The 23,742-nt window shown below is 42.6% G+C and overlaps 1 protein-coding gene across 1 annotated transcript in view; it reads left to right on the plus strand.

Moving 5' to 3' along the window:
- LRP2 (LDL receptor related protein 2) overlaps positions 1-23,742 on the plus strand; it is a 173,790-nt gene that overhangs the window by 104,831 nt on the left and 45,217 nt on the right. Inside the window, exons 39-50 of the mRNA XM_063118309.1 lie at positions 1,789-1,977; positions 4,932-5,852; positions 6,788-6,953; positions 8,015-8,173; positions 8,980-9,269; positions 11,011-11,214; positions 13,227-13,469; positions 16,509-16,634; positions 18,180-18,299; positions 20,806-20,937; positions 21,152-21,353; positions 22,786-23,081. Coding sequence (XP_062974379.1) covers positions 1,789-1,977; positions 4,932-5,852; positions 6,788-6,953; positions 8,015-8,173; positions 8,980-9,269; positions 11,011-11,214; positions 13,227-13,469; positions 16,509-16,634; positions 18,180-18,299; positions 20,806-20,937; positions 21,152-21,353; positions 22,786-23,081 — 3,048 coding nt within the window. The remainder of the gene's footprint in view (positions 1-1,788; positions 1,978-4,931; positions 5,853-6,787; positions 6,954-8,014; positions 8,174-8,979; positions 9,270-11,010; positions 11,215-13,226; positions 13,470-16,508; positions 16,635-18,179; positions 18,300-20,805; positions 20,938-21,151; positions 21,354-22,785; positions 23,082-23,742) is intronic.

Raw genomic sequence — 23,742 nt, forward strand, 5'->3', positions numbered from 1 at the left:
CGGGAAAATGGAGGGATCATCCCTGCCTGCTCCCAGAATCCCCTGTGTGTTGTCAGTTGGAGGCACAGGGACAATCCCAGGAAAAAAAAGGTGTAGAAATGGCCTAAGAGAAAACAGACAGAAATCCACAAAGGAACTAATACTGGAACATGGAAACAAAGGACAGATGATTGTTTTGGGCCAGACATGGAGGTCAATGACAAAGATTTGGCAGTACAACACAAGGAGACTGTAATATGGAGGGCTTCTACATCAGCAATAGACATTCTTGCTGCCTGTTGACACTGAAATGGAGGTTTTCCATGTTGTTGGGCAATGGCTTTTAAAATAGATGTCACATGTTAAATACCTTATGTAGAAACATTTTGAAGTATTTTGGGGGAATTATCCATTCCCCAGAAGGGGAGGAGAGCATTTATTTATTTGTTACATTTATATCCCTCTTTTTCCTCTAAGGAGTCCACAGTGGTGTACATGATCCTCCTCCTCTCCATTTTATCTTCACAACAACCCTGTGAGTAGGTTAGGCTGAAAGTCAGTGACTGGCCCCAAGTCACCCAATGGGCTTCATGGCCGAGTGGGGACTTGAACCCGGATCTTCTCAGTCCAACATTCTAACCACTACACCTGACAAAGGTGTACCAAGCACACCTAAATTGATTGAGTTATTTGAGTGGCAGATCTGGTTCTTTCTCCATTATAGTCCATTCCAGCTGGGCATTAAGCTGGAATTAAATAACCAAAGCCACTACACCAGCTTAATTCCATTCACTGGACTGCATTATGGACCTTTGTCAAATTAGGGAGCCATGTCAATCAACTAACATCAGCTAAAAGAGAGAAAACCTCTGTGGAATTTGCTGCTCTAACAAGGTTCATTGTTTATGCATCATACCCTGGGCTTCAATTCACTGTGCTTTCCTTTTCTCAGGGGCTGGTTTGCAAATGTCCTTTGATAGCAGCTGCATGTGCTGACTCCACTGAAAACTATTGTGATTTGAAAGTCTATTACGATGCCATATCTATGAGCACATTCACAGCCCTCAAGTGCTGATGAATAAGTGTGGGTGAACCAGCTGCGGATCCCAATAAAATCACTTTGATTCCAAACTATGTGGAAGATAAGAACAACAAAAACACAACAAAAGTTATGTTTGCACAAGCACAGCTGCACAAGCAATTGTTCACCATTGCTTATGCATTATGCTTGTGCAACGTGTTGCAGCCGGCTGCGTAGGTGTAATGGGCAAACGCTTGCACAACAGAAAGATTTGGCGGCGTTCCGCTAGCACTATTTGGGTTTGCAGAATAACACTGTTGGATCCTGCTCTTTGATCATTTAAACATCTACCATAAAGTGAATGCAAATGTTAAGCCAGAGAAACTATTGACCAATCAGAGGACTTTTGCAAATGGGTCAATTGTTATTTGGAATGGAGAACAGGGAAGCAGCAGAGGAGAGAATAATAGCGTTTCAATTCCAAATCAGAGATGGGAACTGAAGAAATGGGTCCTAAACTTAGTTAAAATGGTTGGTAACGTAAGGCTGACAATGAAGATGATAGTTTGACCTTGATTTTTTCATATTCTCAGACGGGTTGGGGAACTGTGCCCTTCCAGATGTTGAACTCCAACTCCTATCAGCCCCAGCCAGCATGGCCACTGGTCGAGGATGATAGTAATTGGAGTTCAACAGCAATCCCTGACCTAAACAGTACAAATCACAAGCATCAAATAAAACTTTGCTTTACAAATAAACCACCTGCTTCCTGACTCATTATGTTTCAGGGAGAAATGCCCTACATGTGGATGTCCACATGCCTTCTGGTTTCATTTACTGGTGTGACTTCGGCAACCGAGTCCGGTCTCAGAATGCAATACGCAAAATCAAGCCAGATGGCTCTTATTTTAGAAATGTCATCACAAATGGAATAGGAATCAACGGAATCCGTGGCATTGCAGTTGATTGGGTATCAGGTCAGTATTACTGCCACACAACAAACCTGTTTCTATTATGCATCTCTTGAAAACACTTAAGTCAAAATGCAACTAATTTAAAGCTCAATTAAAAAGATTCTCTCATGTCTGTTCACTTAGGCATTAACTAGACGTAAGGATTATCCCAGGCAAATGGAGGGGTCATCCCTGCCTGCTCCCGGGATCCCCTGTGTGTCATTTGGATGCACAGGGATGATTCCGGGACAATCACTGGATATAGGCCTGGTCTAGCCATGGCCTTAGTCCCCACTTAAGTCAATGGCATTTACTTCTAAATAAATATGCGTTGGGCTTCAACCTTAGAATATAAGAACATAAGTGCCATGCTGGATCAGACCAAGGGTCCATCTAGTCCATCACTCTCTTCACACAGTGGCCAACCAGCCATCGGCCAGGGCTGAACAAGCAGGACATGGTGCAACAGCACCCTCCCAACCATGTTCCCCAGCAATATAAGAAATGAATTATGTTATTTTAAAGAATATGAATGTATAGAGCAAGTTGTATCTGTCTACAGGATCTTCCTGCTTCCAGCTTCCAGCTAAGAATATATTGTATGTAGCCTTTTCTCCCTTGCTTTCTCTGCTTTTAGTTCTTCAGAGATGGCCATTGAGTCTGCGAATTTCACTATAGGATGGGAAGAAAATGAGCTATCTGCAGTATCATACATGTTACAATGTACCAGGGTTTTTCCAATCCCTTTCCCTACTGCAACCCATCACACAACCCAAAAGGTTGGGGAAGTCTCCAGAGTGTGATTCACAATGGTGCAAGGGGATGCAGCTGGAAGTGAAAACCATTAACCCTGTCCTCCGTACCGATGTAGCCCTTGGGATTCTGTCCAATAAAGAAAATGCATTCCTCAGTAACCTATGGTGCAATCCTATGCATGTTTAGACAAAAAAAGCAGCCCTACAGTTCTCAGTATGCCCTAGCCACCAATGCTGTAGAACATGCTATAGGACTTTTTTCTGTTTAAACATACATCGGATTGTGCCACTAATATATAAAATACAGAAGTTAAAAAATCACCATCCACAGTTTTGTCTTTAAAGTTCCACTGCAACTGGATTTATTTCAAAGCTATCTGTGTTACTGAATGGTCTAAATTAAATCACATAGCAAATATTCTTAATGCTATGCACCACATTTTTATTTAATTACTTCATGTTAAACCATTGCAAGGACTATAGTGATTTCTTTTTTCCTGGTTGCTATAATTATTTCCTTTTCATAAGATCCCATTATAGATGCTGTTTCATAATATTGCAAGTGATTTCTTAAATTGTGTATTGTAATGTATAATGTATTGCAGCAATTCAAGCTTTGTATATATGTCCAAAGGCAGAACTAATCTCCAAACAGAAAAAAAATACAATTTTAAAATAAAGCCAGAATAAAAAGGTGTTAATTTTAAGCAAGTTTTGCACTCCAGTTTTGGTGGTGCTTTTGTCAAGCATACATAATCAAAATGAATATCAACTATAAAGCAAAGGTAATTTATGGTATTTTCTTATAGATGTTTGGTTGATATTTATTTATTTATTTATTTATTTATTGCATTTCTATACTGCCCAATAGCCGAAGGTCTCTGGGCGCTTCACAAAATTAAGACCATTCAAAGTATAAAACAACAGTATAAAACCATAATATAAAATACAGTATAAAAGCACAACCAAGATAAAAACAGCAGCAATGCAAAAATACAAATTTAAATTACAAATTTAAAACAGCAAAGTTAAAATTAATTTATAGACTATTAAAATCCTGGAGAATAAAAAGGTGATGCAGATACTTTGAATTGGTGTTGAAGGTCTGGTGCTGACGTAACATTTAACATGCAGTGTCAACTATGGTTTGTTGTGTTGACCCTAGCTAAGTTCCCAAACATACCAGCCTTGTTCAAGAATGAGCATCAGTGAGCCTTAGGCTTATATGCTTCAACCTCTCCTCTCCTTTTCCAGCACAGCTGTGAAGAGGAGTTCAGAAGATTTCACTTCCATTTAAGATTCACTGTAGCTTGTCATGACATCTGAACTCTGGAGAAGTTGTGGTTAATCTTTACTATGGCCCTGTTCAGACAACACGGTAAACCACAATGGTTAAGCGTTTTGAGCTAAACGTTATGGCTTAGCATGTCGTGTGAACCATTCCTAAACATGGTGGCTACATAACCATGGTTTGAACATGCTCACTAACCACTTGCTGCAAAATGGTTAGCGGCCTAATCATGGCTTATTGTGTTGTCTGAACAGGCCACAAGCTGGCCATAGTTTATGAAGCTGGCTTGCTTCTAGTAACCGTAGTTAAGATTAAGCAAAGTTTATTGTTTGGACAACAACTAAACCGTGGTTAATTTAAAACAGGAGTGTAAACTTCCAATCTTCTAAGCTTTCCACCAGAGAAGGAGAGGGGGATATGCAAATTCAAAGCTTGCTGGGGCTCATTTATAACACTAAACCATGGGTTAGTATTATGTCAAAACGCAGCTGATATGAAACTCTGGTTTAATTCATTGAGCTAAGCCCCACTCTGGGAGAAAGTATATGGGAGATACCAGCAAAACTGCTTGCCACCTTGCAAGCCAAGAATCTGGAAAAGTGGAGAATTTTTCTTAACTATGGTTTGCTGAGTAAAGATATAAAACTTAAATAAGGTTAATGCAAACTAAAATTTGCAAATCCACATCAAATCATGCTGGTTTGTGGCCAATTCTTAACCATGGTTTAGGTATTCAGATATAAAACTTAACCACAATTAAGAAAAGTAAGCCATAGTTATAGCTATATAGAACCTACTTTGTAGAATCTTTCTTTAAAATTTCTATACTATGCTTACATATGTTATTTTAGAATTTCAACTATGGTACTAGGCTCTGAAGCTTATAGATAATACGTGTTGCAGTTTTTTATATTTTCTTTTACTGTACACAGGAAACCTCTATTTTACCAATGCATTCCTGATTGAGACATTTATCGAAGTTGTGCGTTTAAATACTACTTATCGTCGTGTACTACTTAAAACCACTGTGGATATGCCAAGACATATTGTAGTAGACCCCAAAAACAGATACCTCTTTTGGGCCGACTATGGACAGAACCCCAAGATAGAACGTGGCCTTCTTGACTGCACCAATAGGACCACACTGGTATCCGAAGGTATTGTCACACCACGTGGTTTAGCAGTAGATCACAGCAATGGTTACATTTATTGGGTTGACGATTCTTTAGACATGATTGCAAGAATTTCACATGAAGGTGGAGAGCCTGAAATTGTCCGCTATGGCAGCCGTTACCCAACTCCATATGGCATTACTGTTTTTGAAAACTCTATGATTTGGGTGGATAGGAACTTGAAAAAAATCTTCCAAGCCAGCAAAGAGCCAGGAAATACCGAACAGCCAACCGTGATAAGAGACAACATCAATTGGCTGAGGGATGTTACCATTTACAACAGCCAATATCAGTCACAATTACCCGCTGATGTCAACAACAATCCGTGCCTGGAGAACAACGGAGGCTGTTTCCATCTGTGTTTTGCACTTCCTGATCTGCAAACGCCTAAGTGTGGATGTGCATTTGGAATGCTAGAAAATGATGGTAAAAGGTGTTCCATTTCAACGGACAACTACCTGATCTTTGCTTTGGAGAATTCCCTTAGAAGCATACACCTGGATCCTGAGAATCATAGCCCTCCGTTTCGTACAATGAATGTATTAAGAACTGCAGTTGCTCTGGATTACGACAGTGTGAGCAACATAATCTATTTCACTCAAAGTTCTCCAGCAGGCACGGGAAGAATCAGTTCTATTAGTGTCTATTCTGGAACTGTTAACCCAACAGAAGTAGCATCAGGTAAAGTGCATTAAATATCAGAATTCAGGACTCTTATAGCCCCATCCTATCTATGGATATTTGCCCAGAAGGAAGTCCAAATGGGTTGAGTGGGACTTACTCTGAAGTAAATTTGCATAGTATTGCAACCTGATTATTTGATTGGTTATTGAAATCACATCTGTGTGACATAGTTTGCAGCAGTTATCGAAAGGAACATGCAGCTATAAGTATAATTACCAGGAAGTAAGTCCCACTGAACTCAATAGAATTTTTGTGCTGAGTAAATATAACTGGCTGTACTTCTGAATATGTTTTCTTGGAAGCAACTCCCAGGAAGACTTACTTCTATGTAAATATCATTAGGAATAGAATTTATTCTATATTTCTAGCTTATAATACTTCTGAATCATTTTGTTTGATATTGAGTTGTATGCTTTTGCTGGAACTTTAAATGATTCCTCAGCCAGGATATTACTCCAACTGTGTCAGTGATTATGCTAATATACCACAATCCTAAATACGTTTGCCTGGAATTAGGTCAGCTGATTTCAGTTAAGTGCGCTTTCCCCCAAATAAATGGGCTTTGAATGGTTATTGCTAACAGTATTACAGATGCCGCATCTGTTCTGTTTCCTTGCATATATAGAAAAACAAAGCACATGAAGGCAGTATATATATATATATAAAATAAAGTCCATAGCTATGATGTAGAAATTGCCTAGCTCAGGAATATTCATACTTTCACAGTCTCAAGTATGCTTCATTCTATCTGTTTGGGAGCAGATTCCTTACCTCATGTTACATTGTAAAATATGTTCCTTAGTTAAAACAGACAAACTACCACTGATAACCAAGCTAGAATAAGAGAGGGTTTTGGACATGTTGATTGATTAGATAACATTTTCATGCAGAAATTTGTTTGTTCTCTGTTGCATTGTTTAATGCATCTTAAGATTTGGGAACTCCAGATGGCATAGCCTTTGATTGGATCAACAACAGAATTTATTACAGTGACTATCTAAATCAGACTATCAGTTCAATGGCTGTGGATGGATCTAATCGCTCCATAGTGGCCCGTGTTCCACGTCCAAGGGCCATTGTTTTGGATCCTTGCCAAGGGTAAGCTGTACTCTCTGCATAGTGAAACAAGGGATAGCTATTGCTGTATAGTGGGGTTTTTCTTTGCCTTCATCTTCCCAACATTAATATGGGAATCTTTGAAATATCCAGTTCTTTTTCATGGTCCTCTCTGCAGTTTCAGATTTGGGACTCTGTTCCTGTTCAGAGCACCTTAAGGTAGGAGGAAGGCATTGTTGTTCTCCCATGAGGCTAGAAATGGTTGTCTACACTTGCTCAGTTCTCTTCCGACAATTACGCAAGCGGCTGCATTGAGAACTTTCTCCATTAATGGCTTGTTCTCCTCACTGAGTTCTTTGTACATTGGCTAGGTTTTTGCTCCTTCTTGCTTTCTTATTTGTCTCATCTCTGTGGATTTTCTTTAAAACAATTGTTTGTGTGTGTGTGTTGTTGTTGAGCCATTGCATACCTGTAGTGCAGCAAGTGATCTTTAAAAAATGGGAGCAATCGGGCATCCTGTACCAGCAGACTGCTGCGTTCCCTACAACCCAAGATTTAAAGAAACTCCTGGGTTGTTGTGATGTGTGGACTGAGGTGGGCCGCCTCTCCTTTCCTTACAGTAATAATTACAAATGGCATCAAATGTTGGTGGGTGTAAGTCAAGCCAAGTGACAGAGCCACCATGTGAAATGTTAACCACTCAGCCAGGTCAAATAAGGCTTCTTGTGGTTGTGCAAAAAGAGTTGTGTGAATCATCTCCAAACGTCCCTTCAACACATGTAAAATGTTGTGTTTTGTAACTTTGCACAAGTGGACATTTGATAAAGCCCACAGTAGACTGCCATTGCCACAGCCAGCTTTAGGGTCCAGCTGTTCATCTCCTCATCTGAGACAGCTTGCTTCAGTATTCTGGCCCCTTTCCCAGAGGTTGTTGAGGACCTTCCCAGTAAAGGCTCTGGGGCAGTCCTTCCAGCCACTTAACTTTCTCCACACACCTTCCCCTTTCCTGTGCTTACTCAGTGGTATTTTACTGCCATAGTAGGTTTCTTTACCGGTTCCTTGATTTGCCATCAAGATGCCTTTCTCAATTGTATTGTCCATAGGTACATGTACTGGACCGACTGGAGTTCCAGTGCTAAGATCGAACGAGCGACACTTGGAGGAAATTTCAGGACTGCCATTGTAAGCACCAACTTAATATGGCCAAATGGACTTACACTGGACTATGAGGAACAGCAGCTTTATTGGGCTGATGCAAATTTGTATGTATTTGTGTTTCATTTGCTTACCCTTGGGCACTATATATTTTACCGTTAGCGTTGTACGGGATCCTAGTCTGTAATATGATGTAGAATATTCTGCACAAACGCTAATGATTTCAAGTAACAGAGTCTTGAATGAACAACAATTGTGGCACCTTAAAAACTAACAAATTTAACAATGAGCTTTGGTGTGTGTCTCAATGGCCTTAGCTAGACCTACCTGTTATTGCGTGACGGAGGGGTGAAGATCTCACGATGTTTTTATCGCGAGATCCCCTCTCTGTTTACACGCAGCGTGTGACGGCCTCAGAAGGAGAGGACGTTGCGCCCACCATTTTGTTTTTTTTAAAGAAACAGAAGATGCACATGAGCACTCGTGCTCAAAAGGTAAGGTTTTTTTTAAAAAATTAATAATTTCCCCCACTCCCCCCACCCCACCCCTGATGGGCACAGAGCTCCTGAGGAGCTCTGCGTCCCATGCGTGGGTCCCAGCTCCTCACGAGGAACCGGGACAAACCGTGACGCCCGCACACACGTTTCGCGGTCTTGGGCTCAGCCCAAGACTGCAGGAAAAGCAGGCCTAAAGTGTAGGGTGAGATCCCGGGGCAAGGGAAGGATCATACCTCCCTGATCCTGGGGTCCCCTGTGCATCATGTGGACGCACAGGGATGATCCTGTGGATCGCCCCGGTATATCGCCCCGTCTAGCTAAGGCTAACATCCCCCATATGTAGACACTTATAAATGCATGGAAAGTTGGAGGCCCATAATGTGTGTTCAAATGCTAACATTTCCTACTTGTTTTAGACAGAAGATTGAGCGCAGCTCCCTTACAGGTGGAAATCGCGAGGTTATTATTAGCACGGCCTTATATCCATTTGCCATGACTCTGTTTGATCAGCACATCTACTGGACAGACTGGAATACCCGAAGTATTTATCGAGCCAACAAATATGATGGGTCAGATCAGGTGGTTATGATCTCGAGCCTGCCGAGCAGGCCAATGGATATTCATGTTTGGGCCAAAAGCAAGCAACAGCAGTGCACCAATCCTTGTAACCAGTTTAATGGCGGTTGCAGTCACATCTGTGTAACAGGTAAAATATTTGGGGACAGGGAATAATGAATTTAAAAAAATGTGAATTGTGGAAGAGTGCTGGGTTTGAGCAAAACATCAGATCAGTTGAAGTGGCTATTGTTTTAAATTCTTGCACATTATTGGATTTTTTGGCATCGGTTACTTTATTAGTATTTAATTGCACTAGGAATTTCCAGATTCCACAGCACATATGCACCAGTCCAAATTGCTAAGCCTGGACAAAAGCCATCCATACCTGAGATTGAAATAGAAAGTTGACTTAGACCATCAGTTCAGTCTTGTCTACTTTGACAGGCCACAGCTCACTGGAGTGTCAGAGAGGGGTCTTTCCCATCATCTGATACCTGATACTTTTAACTGATGATACCAGAGATTGAACCTCAGGACTTAATGCATGGAAAACATGAGTTCTACCACTGACCTAGATCTGGGAGATTGCATTGCCTGGGGACCATCTAACATTCATGGAAACTGCTGGAGTCACAAGGCAGTCACAATAGCTCCCATCTAGGAGATACACACCCATGGTGCTCTGCTTTTCTCAAGACTGGGCATGTGCCATAGGTATCTGTTATGGAGAGGCTGGAGTACGAGCACCCAGGACACAGCAAGGGAACCATCATCTAAGTGTGCGTGTACATGCGTGTGTGTTAATGCAACAGTTTATATGCTTCATACCTCTAAGCAAATCAAAATGTCAATGTGAAAAATGTCTTGAGTGTTGTGTCTGAAACATTTGCAACATTATTTTCTTTGAAACGATATTGAATTCTGTATGATGTTGTTAGCCACTTTGGACTTCTTATTGGAGGGAAGAGGGGAATATAAACAAAGTATGATGGTAACATTCTCCAGTTTCACCACACTACTGATTATGGGTGGCAACATCAGTCTATAACAAACTGTGTATTTTGTGGTTGTGGGATCATCTACACCAAGCAGGATTTTCCACTATGAAAACAGTATATAAAAGGCAGGAGCCACACTACTGCTTTATAGCGGTATTGAAGTGCACTGACAACTGTTGGGGCCCATTGACACACGCCATATACCGCTTTCATACCGCTAATTCCTGCTTGGTATGCCTCCTGCCTTTTATATACCACTTTCATAGTGGACTATCCTACTTGGTATAGGTGAGCCCTGTGTTTTAAATGTAAGAGTTTTAACATTTTTCAAAATTGCCATTTAGTATAGATCTGCTTTTGAAGTCTGTGATTAAATTTCCACTGGTGCAAGGTGGAAGAGAGGCAGCTTGGTTCTAAGTATATTTGAAAACATCACAGGGCACAGATGCTACATGCATTGCAAAATACCTATTCATTAAGGCCTTCCCTAGAACCCTTGAGTAAAATCCAACCTAAATCCTACCTAGAGTAGACTTATTGAAATAAATGGGATTTAAGTGAGCCATTACAAACTTGTCCCATTTATTTCAATGAGTCTACTCTCAGTAGAAATTATGCTGGATTTTACCCCCTAAATTCATTTTCATGCCAATATAAAATATAACAGTGGTAGTCCTGAAACCACTTACTCTTATAGCCTCATTAACAAGCAGAGCTCCTCCAGAGCACTTAAACAGAGACCGCTGTAGAGTGCAGTTAAAACACTGAGAGCCTTGTGCCATCTTTCAATGAAGACTTAAAACGTACGTTTTGGGGGATGGGGGATGCTTGATGCAGAGATATTGGACCTGTTAAAATGGTGGTTGTTGCTTTTGTTGTGATTAAATATAGGCCCCGCTGGTGCGGAGTGTCAGTGCCCGGCTGAAGGACGCTGGTATTTAGCCAACAACAACAAGCATTGTATTGCTGACAACGGCACCAGGTGTGAGGGATCCCTGTTCACCTGTCTTAATGGCCATTGCATCTCGGAGCGCTGGAAGTGTGACAACGATAATGATTGTGGGGATGGCAGTGATGAACTGGAAAGTGTGTGCGGTAAGCACTTCTATGACTGAATCTGAAGCTCTCGCTGAGTTTTTATTGATCTGGGGGTGGGGGAATACATTTTTAAAAAGGTGAAGGGATAACCAGTATCTTGTTTGATCAGAGACCCATTTGGTTTCAGTGACCAGGTTTGTGTACAAAAGCTACATTAATTCAACATGTAATTCTTGCAGTGGAAGACACGGCAAATTGAAATGAACGTCTTAGTTTGTATCTAATGTTGTTAGATTCAGACAGTATAGAAAAAAATAATAACCTGATTTCAGGAAGGTCTGGGAAGTATTTGCCCAATTTTAGCATTGAAAAAGATAATAATAATAGCATAGGTGTGTGACTTAAGTGAGGGGTTTCCAGAGGTAGCCAGGCTAGTCTGTTGCAGCAGAAACAAGTCTTGTGGCACCTAAAAGACATAACTAATAACAAGGCTAATCTATGTTAGTCTTTTCTTCCTTCCTTCCTTCCTTCCTTCCTTCCTTCCTTCCTTCTTTTCTTTTTTTATTGTGTTTATTAACAAAACGGAAAAAGGTAAATCATAAAAAATGACGACAACAACAACACATTGTGTACATAGGAATATCATCATTTTTTCCATCAGGTATACCATTCATTTTTTTAAAAAAAGGGGTGGGGTGGGGGAGAGTTATACATAGGTTTCAAGAAAAGCAGACCACATATCCATGTATTTATCCACTCACAAGTCGCGCCTGTATAACAGCCGTTCAAATGTTGATGACGTTAAGTCCTCGATCCATTGCATTATGGGAAGTGAGCATTTGTCCTTCCAACGTGATAATATAAGTCTTTTAGCTGTCGTTAGTCTTTAAGGTGCCACAGGACTCTTTGTTGTTAAGGGAGGAAAGCTCCTTGAAGCATGAAAGGTTCTTAATTAAACCAGTAATAGTTGGAGTATCTCTAATACGGTTTCTTTCCTCATCAATTATCTATAAGTATGTTGCATACTTCGGGCTCTTACCCTACTCCACCCCCCCTCCCCTAAGCGCCCTCTTAGGTGCACATACCTGCCCTGGGAGCACAGCTCTCTCTGCACTGGAGAGTGCTAACAAGGGAGGGAGGACTTAGGTATGGAGCAGCATCCACACAAGGGGAAGTTATAGCAGAGCACTTTGCCCCCTTTCTGTTAACATTCAGGGCATGTCTACACTGGGGTGGTGGTGGAGGATTTACACGCCACGCACTACGTCCTGGGAGGAAGAGGATGTCACTCCCACCATCTTGTTTGGTTTTTTCGTATCAGAAATGAGTGCAGGAGCGCTCCGCTGAAAAAGGTTTTTTTTAAAATAAAAAACCCTTCTGCTCCCCCCACCCCACCCCTGATGGGCACAGAGCTCCTGAGGAACTCCATGCCCGGTTCCCGGCTCCTCGTGGTTACTTGCGAGGAGCTGGGAGAAACTGGGATGCCTGCCCACATGTCCCGCGGTCACAGGATGATCCCAGGACTGCGGGAAAAACCAGGATTAAAGCTGTCCTGGTTATCCTGGGGCAAGGCAGGGATCCCCTGTGCGTCATGTGGATGCACAGGGATGATCCTGGGGCGATCCCCGGGATATCGCCCCGTCTAGCCATGGCCTCAGTTAACATTCCTGGAGCAGATCCAGAATAAAGTCAGCAAATGTCATTTTCCCCATTGACTTTTAACTCTGTTTTGTAGCTTTGTGGCAATGTCTTAGCTACAGGACCCCAACTTCTCCCTTTCCATTTAAACTTCTCTCTCTCTTATAAGGCAAGAAGGAATTTATAGGGATTTGTAATCTCTGGAAATTTTCCCATCATGTAAAAAAACGTTGTTGTTGTTGTTTCTTAAAAAAATTGCCTCCCATTTGACTGATGCAAGATGTGTATTTTATTTTACATGCAGTCCGTTTTGCAGCCGTGTTTGCCCTGGCAGGTAAAACAAAGTGGTGTGTATTTCTTTGATGTATTTGTCAAGGCTTGTAGGTTCTCTTCTGTCAGTGACATTTCTTTGTGACGTTTCTCTCCCTCAGCTTTTCATACCTGTCAGCCAACAGCTTTCACCTGTGGCAATGGGCGGTGTGTACGCTATGCTTATCGCTGCGATCACTACAATGACTGTGGAGACAACAGTGACGAGGTGGGCTGCTTGTTCCGAACTTGTGACTCCCACACAGAATTTACTTGCAATAATGGAAGGTGTATATCTCTTGAATACGTCTGCAATGGTATAAACAACTGTTATGATAATGGCACCTCAGATGAGAGAAATTGCCGTAAGTTGATTAAAACTATGTATTGTCCTTTAGGGTCTGAATCTTTAAGCTTCAGAAGAGGGGGGGGGAATGCTCGTAAAGCATCAGTAAATGGGAAGGGATCGTTTAACAAAAGCTATCTGATATTTTGGACATAATACCGGTATGTCAAATTTTCAGAAAGCTTGTGACACTGATTAGATGTTACTTGATCATCTGTTGGTACTTAAGAAACGTTCTGACCAGTTCATAAAGTTAAAGATATCATGCTTCAGATGTTGGGGACTGAATGATATAGCATATCCTTGGTGTGCATTTTCTAACCCACCCACCCCCGGATGTGAATTCATTGAGGTTAAGGGGAATGTTGATGCTTCTTCTGTGGAATTCATGTACACATTGAGCACTCACCCCATGGCTCTTTGGACCAACAATAAAGTGCACAAGATTTAGGTTCTTCTCTTGGTCTTGATCTGGCTGCTGCTGAAGAAATGGTGCTGACACCATCTTTGGTGCCATGATACTGTACAGCAGGGATGCAGAAACTTACTTCAAGTTCCAATCTGGCCCTGGGATCCCACTTCAGCTCTCCGGGGTCTCCCATGCCCTTTCCCCCCAATCATTGATCATTGTGCATTTTTCTCCCTTCTACTGTGCATTTTTCTCCCTTCTAAAAGGGTTGAAATGATTCTCCTAAGACTTGGTTATCAGCAGTAAGAGCTTTGTGCTAATATAGGCTGGTATATTTTTTTGCAATTTTGGCCACACTGCTTTTGCCTCCCTGCACCCCCTTCCTGGAATGCAACTCCTGGGAGCTTCACTAAAATGGAATTTGGCACTTGGCCTCAAAGAGGTTCAGCACCCCACACCCCACCCCCACCCCACACTGTATAGTTTTGCACAGGGCTGGAAAGATAATGGCTCAGAGAATGAGCTGAGTGGGGACACTGGAGAACTGGGGCAAGTGTTTATGGGACACCAGCGGAGAGAGTTCCGTCGTTATAACCCTACACACATCTTCTCCTGTAGTAATTCTACTGCATGGAAGGGGCAATGTCAAAGAGCAGAGATATTATGATGATGTCCCATTTGCCAGATCATCAAAGAGTGGCAAAAGGCAGTTTTGTTGGAACCAGAGCTCCATGGATTAACAATGAAAAATGCCCCTTTCATGGGTAAAAAAACACCAGCCCATAGTAGCAGCTCCCTCTCACATCTATTGCAATACAGTGCATGTTTATTTGAAAGTAAGAAGGACAGAAACTTATGAAGCTGCCTTATCCTGAGTCAGACCATGGGTCCATCTAGTCCAGTATGGTCAGCACTGACTGGCAGCAGTTCTCCAGAATTTCAGACAGGAATTTTACCAGCCCTCCCTGGGTCTGTCTTCATGGTGCTGAGTTGGTGCCAGCTCCCCCAAAACCCTGTGGTTTTACTCCACTGTGGTGGCATCGGCTAATCCTGACACCAAGGAGGAAGCACGGGTTTCTGGTGGCCATATGGATACTGGAGACACCCCCTCCGCCCTCTTCCTGGTGGAAGGAGACCAAGCACTGCTCCTGGATTGGCCCTGGAGTGATGTCAGATGGTGCAAGAGCTGTACTGACCTCATTCCCACTGAAAAGGTTAGGGTAACTCCCCGACTTTTTGAATGCACAGCTTTGTAGGAAAGCCCCGCAGTGGCTGCGAAGCTACGTCTGCGTCATATAGCTGACACAGTGCAGACTTGCAACCACCGCAGGGCTTTCCCTGCATATAGACACCCCTCCTGGAGTTGCCAGGGATCAAACTTGGGACCTTCTGAATGCAAAGCTGGTGCTCTACCACTGAGCTGCAGCCTCTCCTCTATGTGTGCCAGGAAGGGAACTGATTTGAACCTTTACTACTCATGTGATCCATGTTAAATACGTTGAAATACTATAGTTCGAATTGGGCAAATAATTCAGAATTAAGGAATGTTTGTTTTCTAATTATGATAGATTGGTAAAAATGTTTTTTTTTTTTAAAGAAACAGTTCTATTTAGAAATATTAGGGATGACAAACGTTCCTTACTTCTGTTAATAATGTCCAGTTATCATGGTTAAATAGGTTATGGGTAGAATCCAGTTAGCATATCCTGCTGCAGAATGATCTCTGTCAGCAGAACGGGGAGAGGAGCGATTCCCTCTTCCCCTTCCTTTTCACCATGTACAATAAAAATCTGCTCTGGAGGGTTCCCCTCCCCCTGCAGAATATATTTTTTGGAATGCGCAGGCAGCTGCAGTGCAAAGAGAAATCCACTTGTACAACATTGGATTATGCTTCATGTGATTTTGTTTCTTTCCCAAATGTTCCGTCTCACACATTAACTACAGTGTGGTTTCGCTAGAGAAGTCTGTTTGAAATGTGCTTTCTGCCTAATTTTGGATAATATTCCTAAATGGCCACAGAAAACAGAATGGGGAAAAATATATATAATCATGGCTATATAGACTTTTTAAAATCTCATGTAAATAGTGAGTATATATCAGTGGATCATATAATTACCTAGTCCTCATCTATACCAAGCAGGATATTGCACTATGAAAGTGGTATGTAAAAGGCAGGAGCCACACCAAGCAGGATATAGTGATAGGAAAACGGTATATGGTGTGTGTCAATGGGCCCCAACAGTTGTCAGCGCACTTCAATACCACTATAAAGCAGTAGTGTGGCTCCCGCCTTTTATATACCGCTTTCATAGTGGAATATCCTGCTTGGTGTAGATGAGGCCCTATACTATTTTGTAGTATGTGGATATATTGAAAATAGGAGATTGAATGGTGGGTAGGTTGCTTAACTATTATCCTCAGGATCAATATATTAGGTCATCCCTGGAGAAGTCATTTTAGGGTGATTTGGAATTGATTACATAATACATGAAAGTACTTACTAATATTTCATCCCAGAACTCCTCAAATTCCATGGAATAGTGCTGCTTATAATTACAGTTTTAAAAAAGAACCCTGTGTGTTACATTTTAAGGGAGGAAAAAAGAAATCTAAACCCTTCCTTCCCTTTGTTTTCTTTTTCTCTTAAAGCTGAACGTACTTGTCAATCTGGTTATACCAAATGTCAGAGCACAAACATATGCATTCCTCGTACTTATCTTTGCGATGGGGATAATGACTGTGGTGACATGAGTGATGAGAGCCCTACTCACTGTGGTAAGCTAATGGTTCCCCCAATTACCCGCCCCGGCTTCATGCTCCTGCGCCTTGCTCTTGGTAAAAAGCCAAACATTCTTGTAGCTTCTATTCTTTCCCTTTTAGGACTGTGTTGCGAAAGACACAGTTGACGTTTTGTGTGTGGGTGTGTTGTGAACACAGTGATGAATGTCTGGAACTTAAAATGAAAGAGAGAAGTTCTTTAAATGAGAGACATATTGTTTGGTGGTTTCCCAGATTTGGTGCAGTCCCCCCCCCTGCCCCCCGCCCCATTCTGAAAGGTCGAAATGCCGTTCCTGAAGCTTAGCCGCTGGCACTGAGGGCTTTATGCTACAAGGTGCTGGTCTTTCTGGCCTAGCACCGTTGGTCTTCAGCTGTGCCCACCACTGAAATGCAGCCCTTGAGAACTTCTGTGAAAGCTCCTTGGGCTGAAAGTGGTCCAACATCCATGATAGGCGCTTTTCCCAGCCCCACCGGGAGATGGCAGGGATTGAACCTGAGACCTTCTGAATGCAAAGCAGGGGCTCTGCCACTGAGTTGTGGCCCTTCACCCAAATTGGCCTTGAGGCTCAGAATTATCAGGGAGGTGAGTAGTTAACACCTAGGTTAGTCATAATGAAGGAAAAATGCATACACTCAAAGGCCCTGCTCATAAAAATAATGCAAACTCTGCCCAGGGGGGTTTCTATCCTGGAAAGCTACTGCACTGTGTAGCGGCTTAGAGACTGAGCTGTGAACCAGATCCAAATATCTCCTCCACTATTATCTCACTAGATGGCTACTCGCTATTGGCCTCACCCCTACCCTTTAACAAACTTCAGTATAAAGATGATACTTAGTCTAAGGCCTTTGCTAGACCACGGTTTAGCCCGGGGTGAACCCCGGGCTCGCCCCTGTGCATCCAGATGACGCACAGGGGATCCCGGGCTCAAGCAGGGGTAACCTTCCCTTGGCCCGGGATAACGCCGCGAGCATGTAGCCCGTTCCGCCGCTTTTCTCAGCTACTGAAATTACTTGCAAGTAGCCAGGAGAAGCTGTGGATGGGGCGCAGCGCTCCACAGGAGCGCTGGGCCCATCGGGGCAGGGGGAGAGATCGGGGCCGGGGGGAGAGAGATTGGTGTTGAGGGGGGGATCGGTAAAGTTTTTTTTAAAAAAACATACTTTTTGTCGCCGCAGCGCTCCAGCGCTGTGCCCCCTTGAAACACCAAAACAAAATGGCGGGCGCGACGGGTCTCTACTAGAGTCGCCTCGTCTGACGTCAAGATGAGGGTGGGATCTCGTGTTAGTTACAACGCGAGATCACCCCTCCTCCCACATGGATTTGCAGGTAGGTCTAGCAAAGGCCTAAGTAACCTACCCAGAAAATTGTTGCAAGGATTACTAAGGTAATACATTTGAAGCTCTTTGAACATTTGCCAGCTCAGTACAATATGCAGGTTAGCTAAGTATTATCTTCATCACGATGAGGGCAAACGCAACTTCATACCCCGTGGAAGCAAAAGAAAAAGGGTAGATAAACCATATGTTTCCCTTCTATCCTTCCAGTCTCTCTGACGTGCACCAATACCGAGTTCCGTTGTTCATCTGGACGTTGCATTCCTGCTCACTGGTACTGCGATCAAGCGAGAGATTGCGCCGATGGCTCAGATGAGCCTGCTTCTTGTGGTAAGGGTGAACTTAAAACAGACTGATTTAAGAAAATGAATGTGATAAGTTAAGGAATAGGCCAATGATGGTCAGCCTTATTGGCAAATGTGCCATGAGTGAAATCCTAAGTATGGGGCAATGCCACTGCAATGCACACAATACCAAATATGTAGCTCCTCCATGTCTTAGGGTAGCTTAGCCTATAGATTACTCAGCCGAGGAGCAGGGCATCATAGCCCATGCAGATATACAATACCTAAACTTAACTCTATCCAGGATCAAGTTGATGGCTCTCACATTCTCATGCCAAAAACTCCTTTTACCTATTCCACTCATTACACCCTTACCAACGTGGAATAGGCCAGTGGAAATGGAAAAAGAATCACTTATACCTTATGGGGTTGTAGTTTTATCTGTATATAGAGAATGATTTTTCAGAGCACCTAATTTGTGCAGTCCCATCAGACTGGAACCAAAACTTGTAAATGGGAAGCTCTCAGTGGTGGAACCTTGTCATGCTAGCTTGGCAGTAAGCCCAAGTTAATACAATGGGACTTGCTTCTGGGGAAGCACGCATTGAAATATGCTGTTGAAACATTACTGTTAAGAAATTGGTAAGGAGGCTTCTAGGACTACAATATAAAAATAAAACAAATCTGAAAACTGGAGTTGTACATTGGTGACCACCATCAGAATTGGAAGGATAGGAAAATTAGGCCAGAAGGCCAAAATTGTTGTTTCTTCTCTGTAACTGTGGCCTTAGTTAGACAGGGTTTTATCCCGGGGCGAACCCCAGGATCGTCCCTGTACGTCCACATGACGCACAAGGGATCCCGGGATCAGGGAGGGATCATCCCTCCCTTGCCCTGGGATCTCGCCCTCCACTTTGGCCCCGGTTTTTCCGTGGTCTCTCGCAAAGCGCTGCGCCCATTGGCGGTAGGGTGGGGGGAGTGGGAATTTAAATTATTTTTTAAAAAAACCCTTACCTTTAGCGCACGAGCGTTCATGCGCTCCTTCCTCTTTAAAAAATTTAAAAAATGGCAGACGCGACACCTCTCCTTGTGAGGTCGTCGCTTGTCACGTGTAAACAGAGGAGGGATCTTGCGTTAAACACAATGCGAGATCTTCCCTCCTCCGTCGTGGGATAAAACGTAGGTCTAGCTAAGGCCTTTGTCACCAAGAAAAGAGTTCACAGTGAAAGGGAAAATATCTGCATTCAGCTCTTTGATTTTAAGAAACTATATGTAAGTTAGTTTTGGTTAGGCAGACATGATGCAGGAGCAGGATGTATTTCTGTTAGAATCCCCAGAAGAAACTCTGTCTGAATTCCCATTTGCATGACCATATTTATAGTTTATTTACTATAGTTGTATACCATCCAATAGCCGGATCTCTCTGGGCAGTTCACAACAATTAAAACCATAAAATACAACATGATGAATTCCATATAAAGGTTTAAAAGTTTAAAATAAAAGTAATAACCAAATAGACCCTAGCAACAGCACAGAAGTTTAATATACAGTAACAGATTTGAAACGAGAAACTGAAAGGCTGATTAAAACTGAAAAAACTCATTAAAAATATGAGATGACAGTTTGACTCTTCAAAGCATTGTTCTTGGGGGGATCATGCCCAGTCCCAAGTTGGGTCACACTGGTAGCATTGCCCACCACCATTTTCTTTCCTGTTTTAAAGTTTTGCAAGAGAAGGAAGTAAGATGGATAGAAAGAGGCAGTTACATGTAAAATAGTAAAAGTGAGTCTCAAGTAGCATGTTGGAGTTAAATGTTGGCCCCAGATAAGAAAAGAACGAACATTTCTGGCATAAAGCACCAGTCTAGGACTGACTGAAAAGGACTGTGCTTTCCTAGCATACGATTTCACTGTACATAGATGGAAATAATCTTATTATTTGATACCTACTACCTCAGCTGAGCGTGTGAATTGTCTTAGGCCTTAGCTAGACCTAAGGTTTATCCCGGGGTCGTCCCAGGGTCATCCCTGTTCATGTAAATGACACACAGTGGATTCCCGGGACGATCCCTGGATAAACCTTAGGTCTAGCGAAGGCCTTAGACTCCAGAGTCCAAGGGAAAACATACCTGCATGCTTTGATGAAAGCATGACATTCAAGATGGAGTTCAAGGGAATTGAAGCGTCATGAATTTCTTAAGACAGGAATTGTGATTTGAGGATTGAATTTTCACAGTTTACTGTATTAAATGCATTCTAAAGATCTTTTCCCTTAAGGCCTGTTTCTCACATGTCTATTCTTATTGACACAGGAGTGATTCTGAAAAACAGCCCCTGGTCTAAAAACATCAACTTTGAAGGCTTAATTATGTCTGCTAGAAGTCTGAGAATGGCACAATACAACACATGTATTTGCTGATAGCAATAATGTGCATTAACCCTTTGCATTGTAATTAGTAACCTGATAGACGTAGTGTGAAAAGTGGCCTTCCGTGTGCGAATAGGCGTTCTGCAATGTCAGTGAATAGAACTTCTCTCTCCCTTCTCTCAAGTACCCCCCGTGCGGAGCTGTTCAAGTGACCAGTTCAAGTGTGATGATGGCCGGTGCATACCAGTGACGTGGATCTGTGATGGCGATAATGACTGTGGTGATATGAGTGATGAGGACCAAAGACACAATTGCGGTAAGTGGCTATTAGACATAAAGCTTTAGAGTCGCGGCGTCATTTCGTTTTTGTTAGCCCCTCCCTCAACTTCTTTAATAATCTTTCCCTAGGATACAAAAGCCTACAGGTGATTTTGAAAAAGGGTGTTGAGAGCAGGGATGGTAGGCTTACTTAAATGGCATGACCAGTAGACCTCTTTCATAAGCTGCTGAAATATTGTGCTTTGTTCTAGCAAATCGCAGCTGCTCGGCCTCTGAGTTCACATGTGTGAACAATGCACCCCCACAACGAAGGTGTATCCCCAGAGCCTGGGTCTGTGATGGGGATGCGGACTGCAGCGACGCTTATGACGAGCATCAAAACTGCACAAGAAGGCCATGCATGGACAATGAATTCACCTGTAGCAATGGACTGTGCATCCGTAACGCTTACAGGTTTGTTTATACTGTGCTGGATACTTTCAAGGTAGAAAGTCATGCACCTCGAGAAGGCAGCCTAGACTCAATGTGTAAGCCTAAGGCAGGATACTAGCTCTGAGCTCCAATTGTTAAGGTTGCATCCAGTAAAAAAAAACTTTCTTTCCTTCTTTCCTCTTTTTCTTTCTTTCTTTTTGCTGAACTGCTGGGAAAAGTTTGTGATTTCAGGCTATTTATTGTTTGCTGGTAAAAAGCTGGACTTGTATTGCATATGGTGCAGGGAAAGGTGTTTGATTGTCAGAAGGGTTAAAGTAAGGAGGTAGAAGCAAAATAGAGAATTAAGCAACCTGTAGAGCAAGAAATGGACTTTGGAGAGAAGGTGGTAGAGAAGTCTATGGAGGATTTTCTGTGGGTTGGAACTTAGCAAGAGCCCCACAAACTCAGTTACTTTACTAGTTGCTGTTTAGCACAACCAAACTATCTCTCCAGAATTTACCTGTCTGGTTCCCCCATGTACTACATTTTTGTTTAATGTTGTGGCTATCCTGTTAATGTCTTCAGATAATTTCAGTATCATCAAACTGACACTGAAATAAGGACTTATACTCACTGCAAGGATTTTCAATTCAGACTATTACATAACGAGTAGACCGATTTCTTCTAAAGAAATTGGATCTTTAACTGTTGAAAACCTGCATTTTCTGATTAATATAGACTTACGAGGGTTGTATGAGAAACTTGACAGATTTTTCTGGTTCGATCCTGCGGATTTCATTTTGCTTCTCCCCGCTGGTGTAGACTCAATCTGTAGCAAGTCAAGCCATTACATGGATTCGGTGTTTGTTTTTAATGAGGGCGATTTGTGTAAATTTGGGGGGATCTTGAAATTTACACATATGGTGTTGTCATTTTTATTCCTTTAATTAGCAATCTTGTTCAAGTGCACACAATCCCAAGTCCTCGTCAACTATGAACCCCTGCAGAGGCATATTTCCCTCTCGTCAATATCTTTATCGGTTTCATCCTTTCCACACACCGCTTCATTTATCTCAGCAGAGCCATATTCCCTCCTTGTCAAAGAACTAGTCTATTCCCCTTGCCCACTCCAACCACCTTTCAATTGGGAAGAAGTGGAAGATGAAATTGAGAAGTTCTTTGATGAGTACAGAATATGGCTCTCCTGGGCTAAACAAAATAGTGTGTGGAGAGGATGAAACTGACAAGATATTGACAAGAGGGGAACATGACTCTGTGGGGCTGCATAGCGGACAGAGTGACTTACAATTGTATACACTTGCACAAGATCACCAATATCCCATTGGGTTTTAACAGAATGGAATTCCCAGCGTTGCACAACCCTGGACTTACATACCTCTGTGCCTGGCTGGCAGTTGCCATCTTTTTTTTTTTTTTTTTTTGGTAATGTTCCAAAAGTGGATTTCTTTTCCAGGTGTGATCGGCGTAATGACTGTGGTGACAGCAGTGATGAGAGGGCCTGCATCTATCAGCCCTGTCCACAACATCAATTTACCTGTCAAAATGGCCGCTGCATCTCAAAAGCCTATATCTGTGATGGGGACAATGACTGTGGTGATGAATCAGATGAGCTGGACCACCTCTGTGTTACACCAGAAGCAACCTGTTCTCCCCATTATTTTAAGTGTGACAATGGGAACTGCATTGAAATGGTCAAAGTCTGTAACCGGATAGATGACTGCCTTGATAATAGTGATGAAAAAGGATGTGGTATGTATAGCGCATTTTAAAATAAAGCAGGTTTTTTTCAACCCCCAGGTACTTGGATTTAACTTTAAGCATGGGTTCCCAGATGTTGTTGTATTATAATTCCCATCATCCCCACCCAACATGTCCAGTGATCAGGATTGTTGGGACTGCAGTCCACCAACATTTTCCAAGGTTGAAACAGGCTGATATTGTTTCGTCAACATCCATTTTGAATGCATGAGTGACTGGTGAGATTGCTCCCCTATACTGATCCACATACTATTGATCTGTCAGTGTTGGTGAAAATAACAAATTGATGTGTTCAAGATCTGAGACACTTCTGTGCAGCCCAGTTGCTTGATCCCTCCACTAAACTTAGGCCTTAGCTAGACCTACCTGTTAGCCCGCAATGGAGGAGGGAATATCTCGCCCTGTGTTTAACACGAGATCCCTCCTCTGTTTACACGAGACACGCAATGAACTCAGAAGGAGAGGTGTCGCGCCTGCCATTTTGGGGGGGGGGATTAAAGGGGCAGGAGCGCACGAACGCTCGTGCGCATAAGGTAAGTGTTTTTTAAAATTTATATTACTTTCCCTGATCCCCCCACCCTACCCCCGATGGGCGCAGCGCTCCTCCCGGCTCCTCGCGAGGAATCGCGCGGATCTGGGTCAACCTGCGGCA

This window comes from Elgaria multicarinata, chromosome 2 (assembly GCF_023053635.1).
Source record: "Elgaria multicarinata webbii isolate HBS135686 ecotype San Diego chromosome 2, rElgMul1.1.pri, whole genome shotgun sequence".
Lineage (NCBI taxonomy): Eukaryota > Metazoa > Chordata > Lepidosauria > Squamata > Anguidae > Elgaria > Elgaria multicarinata.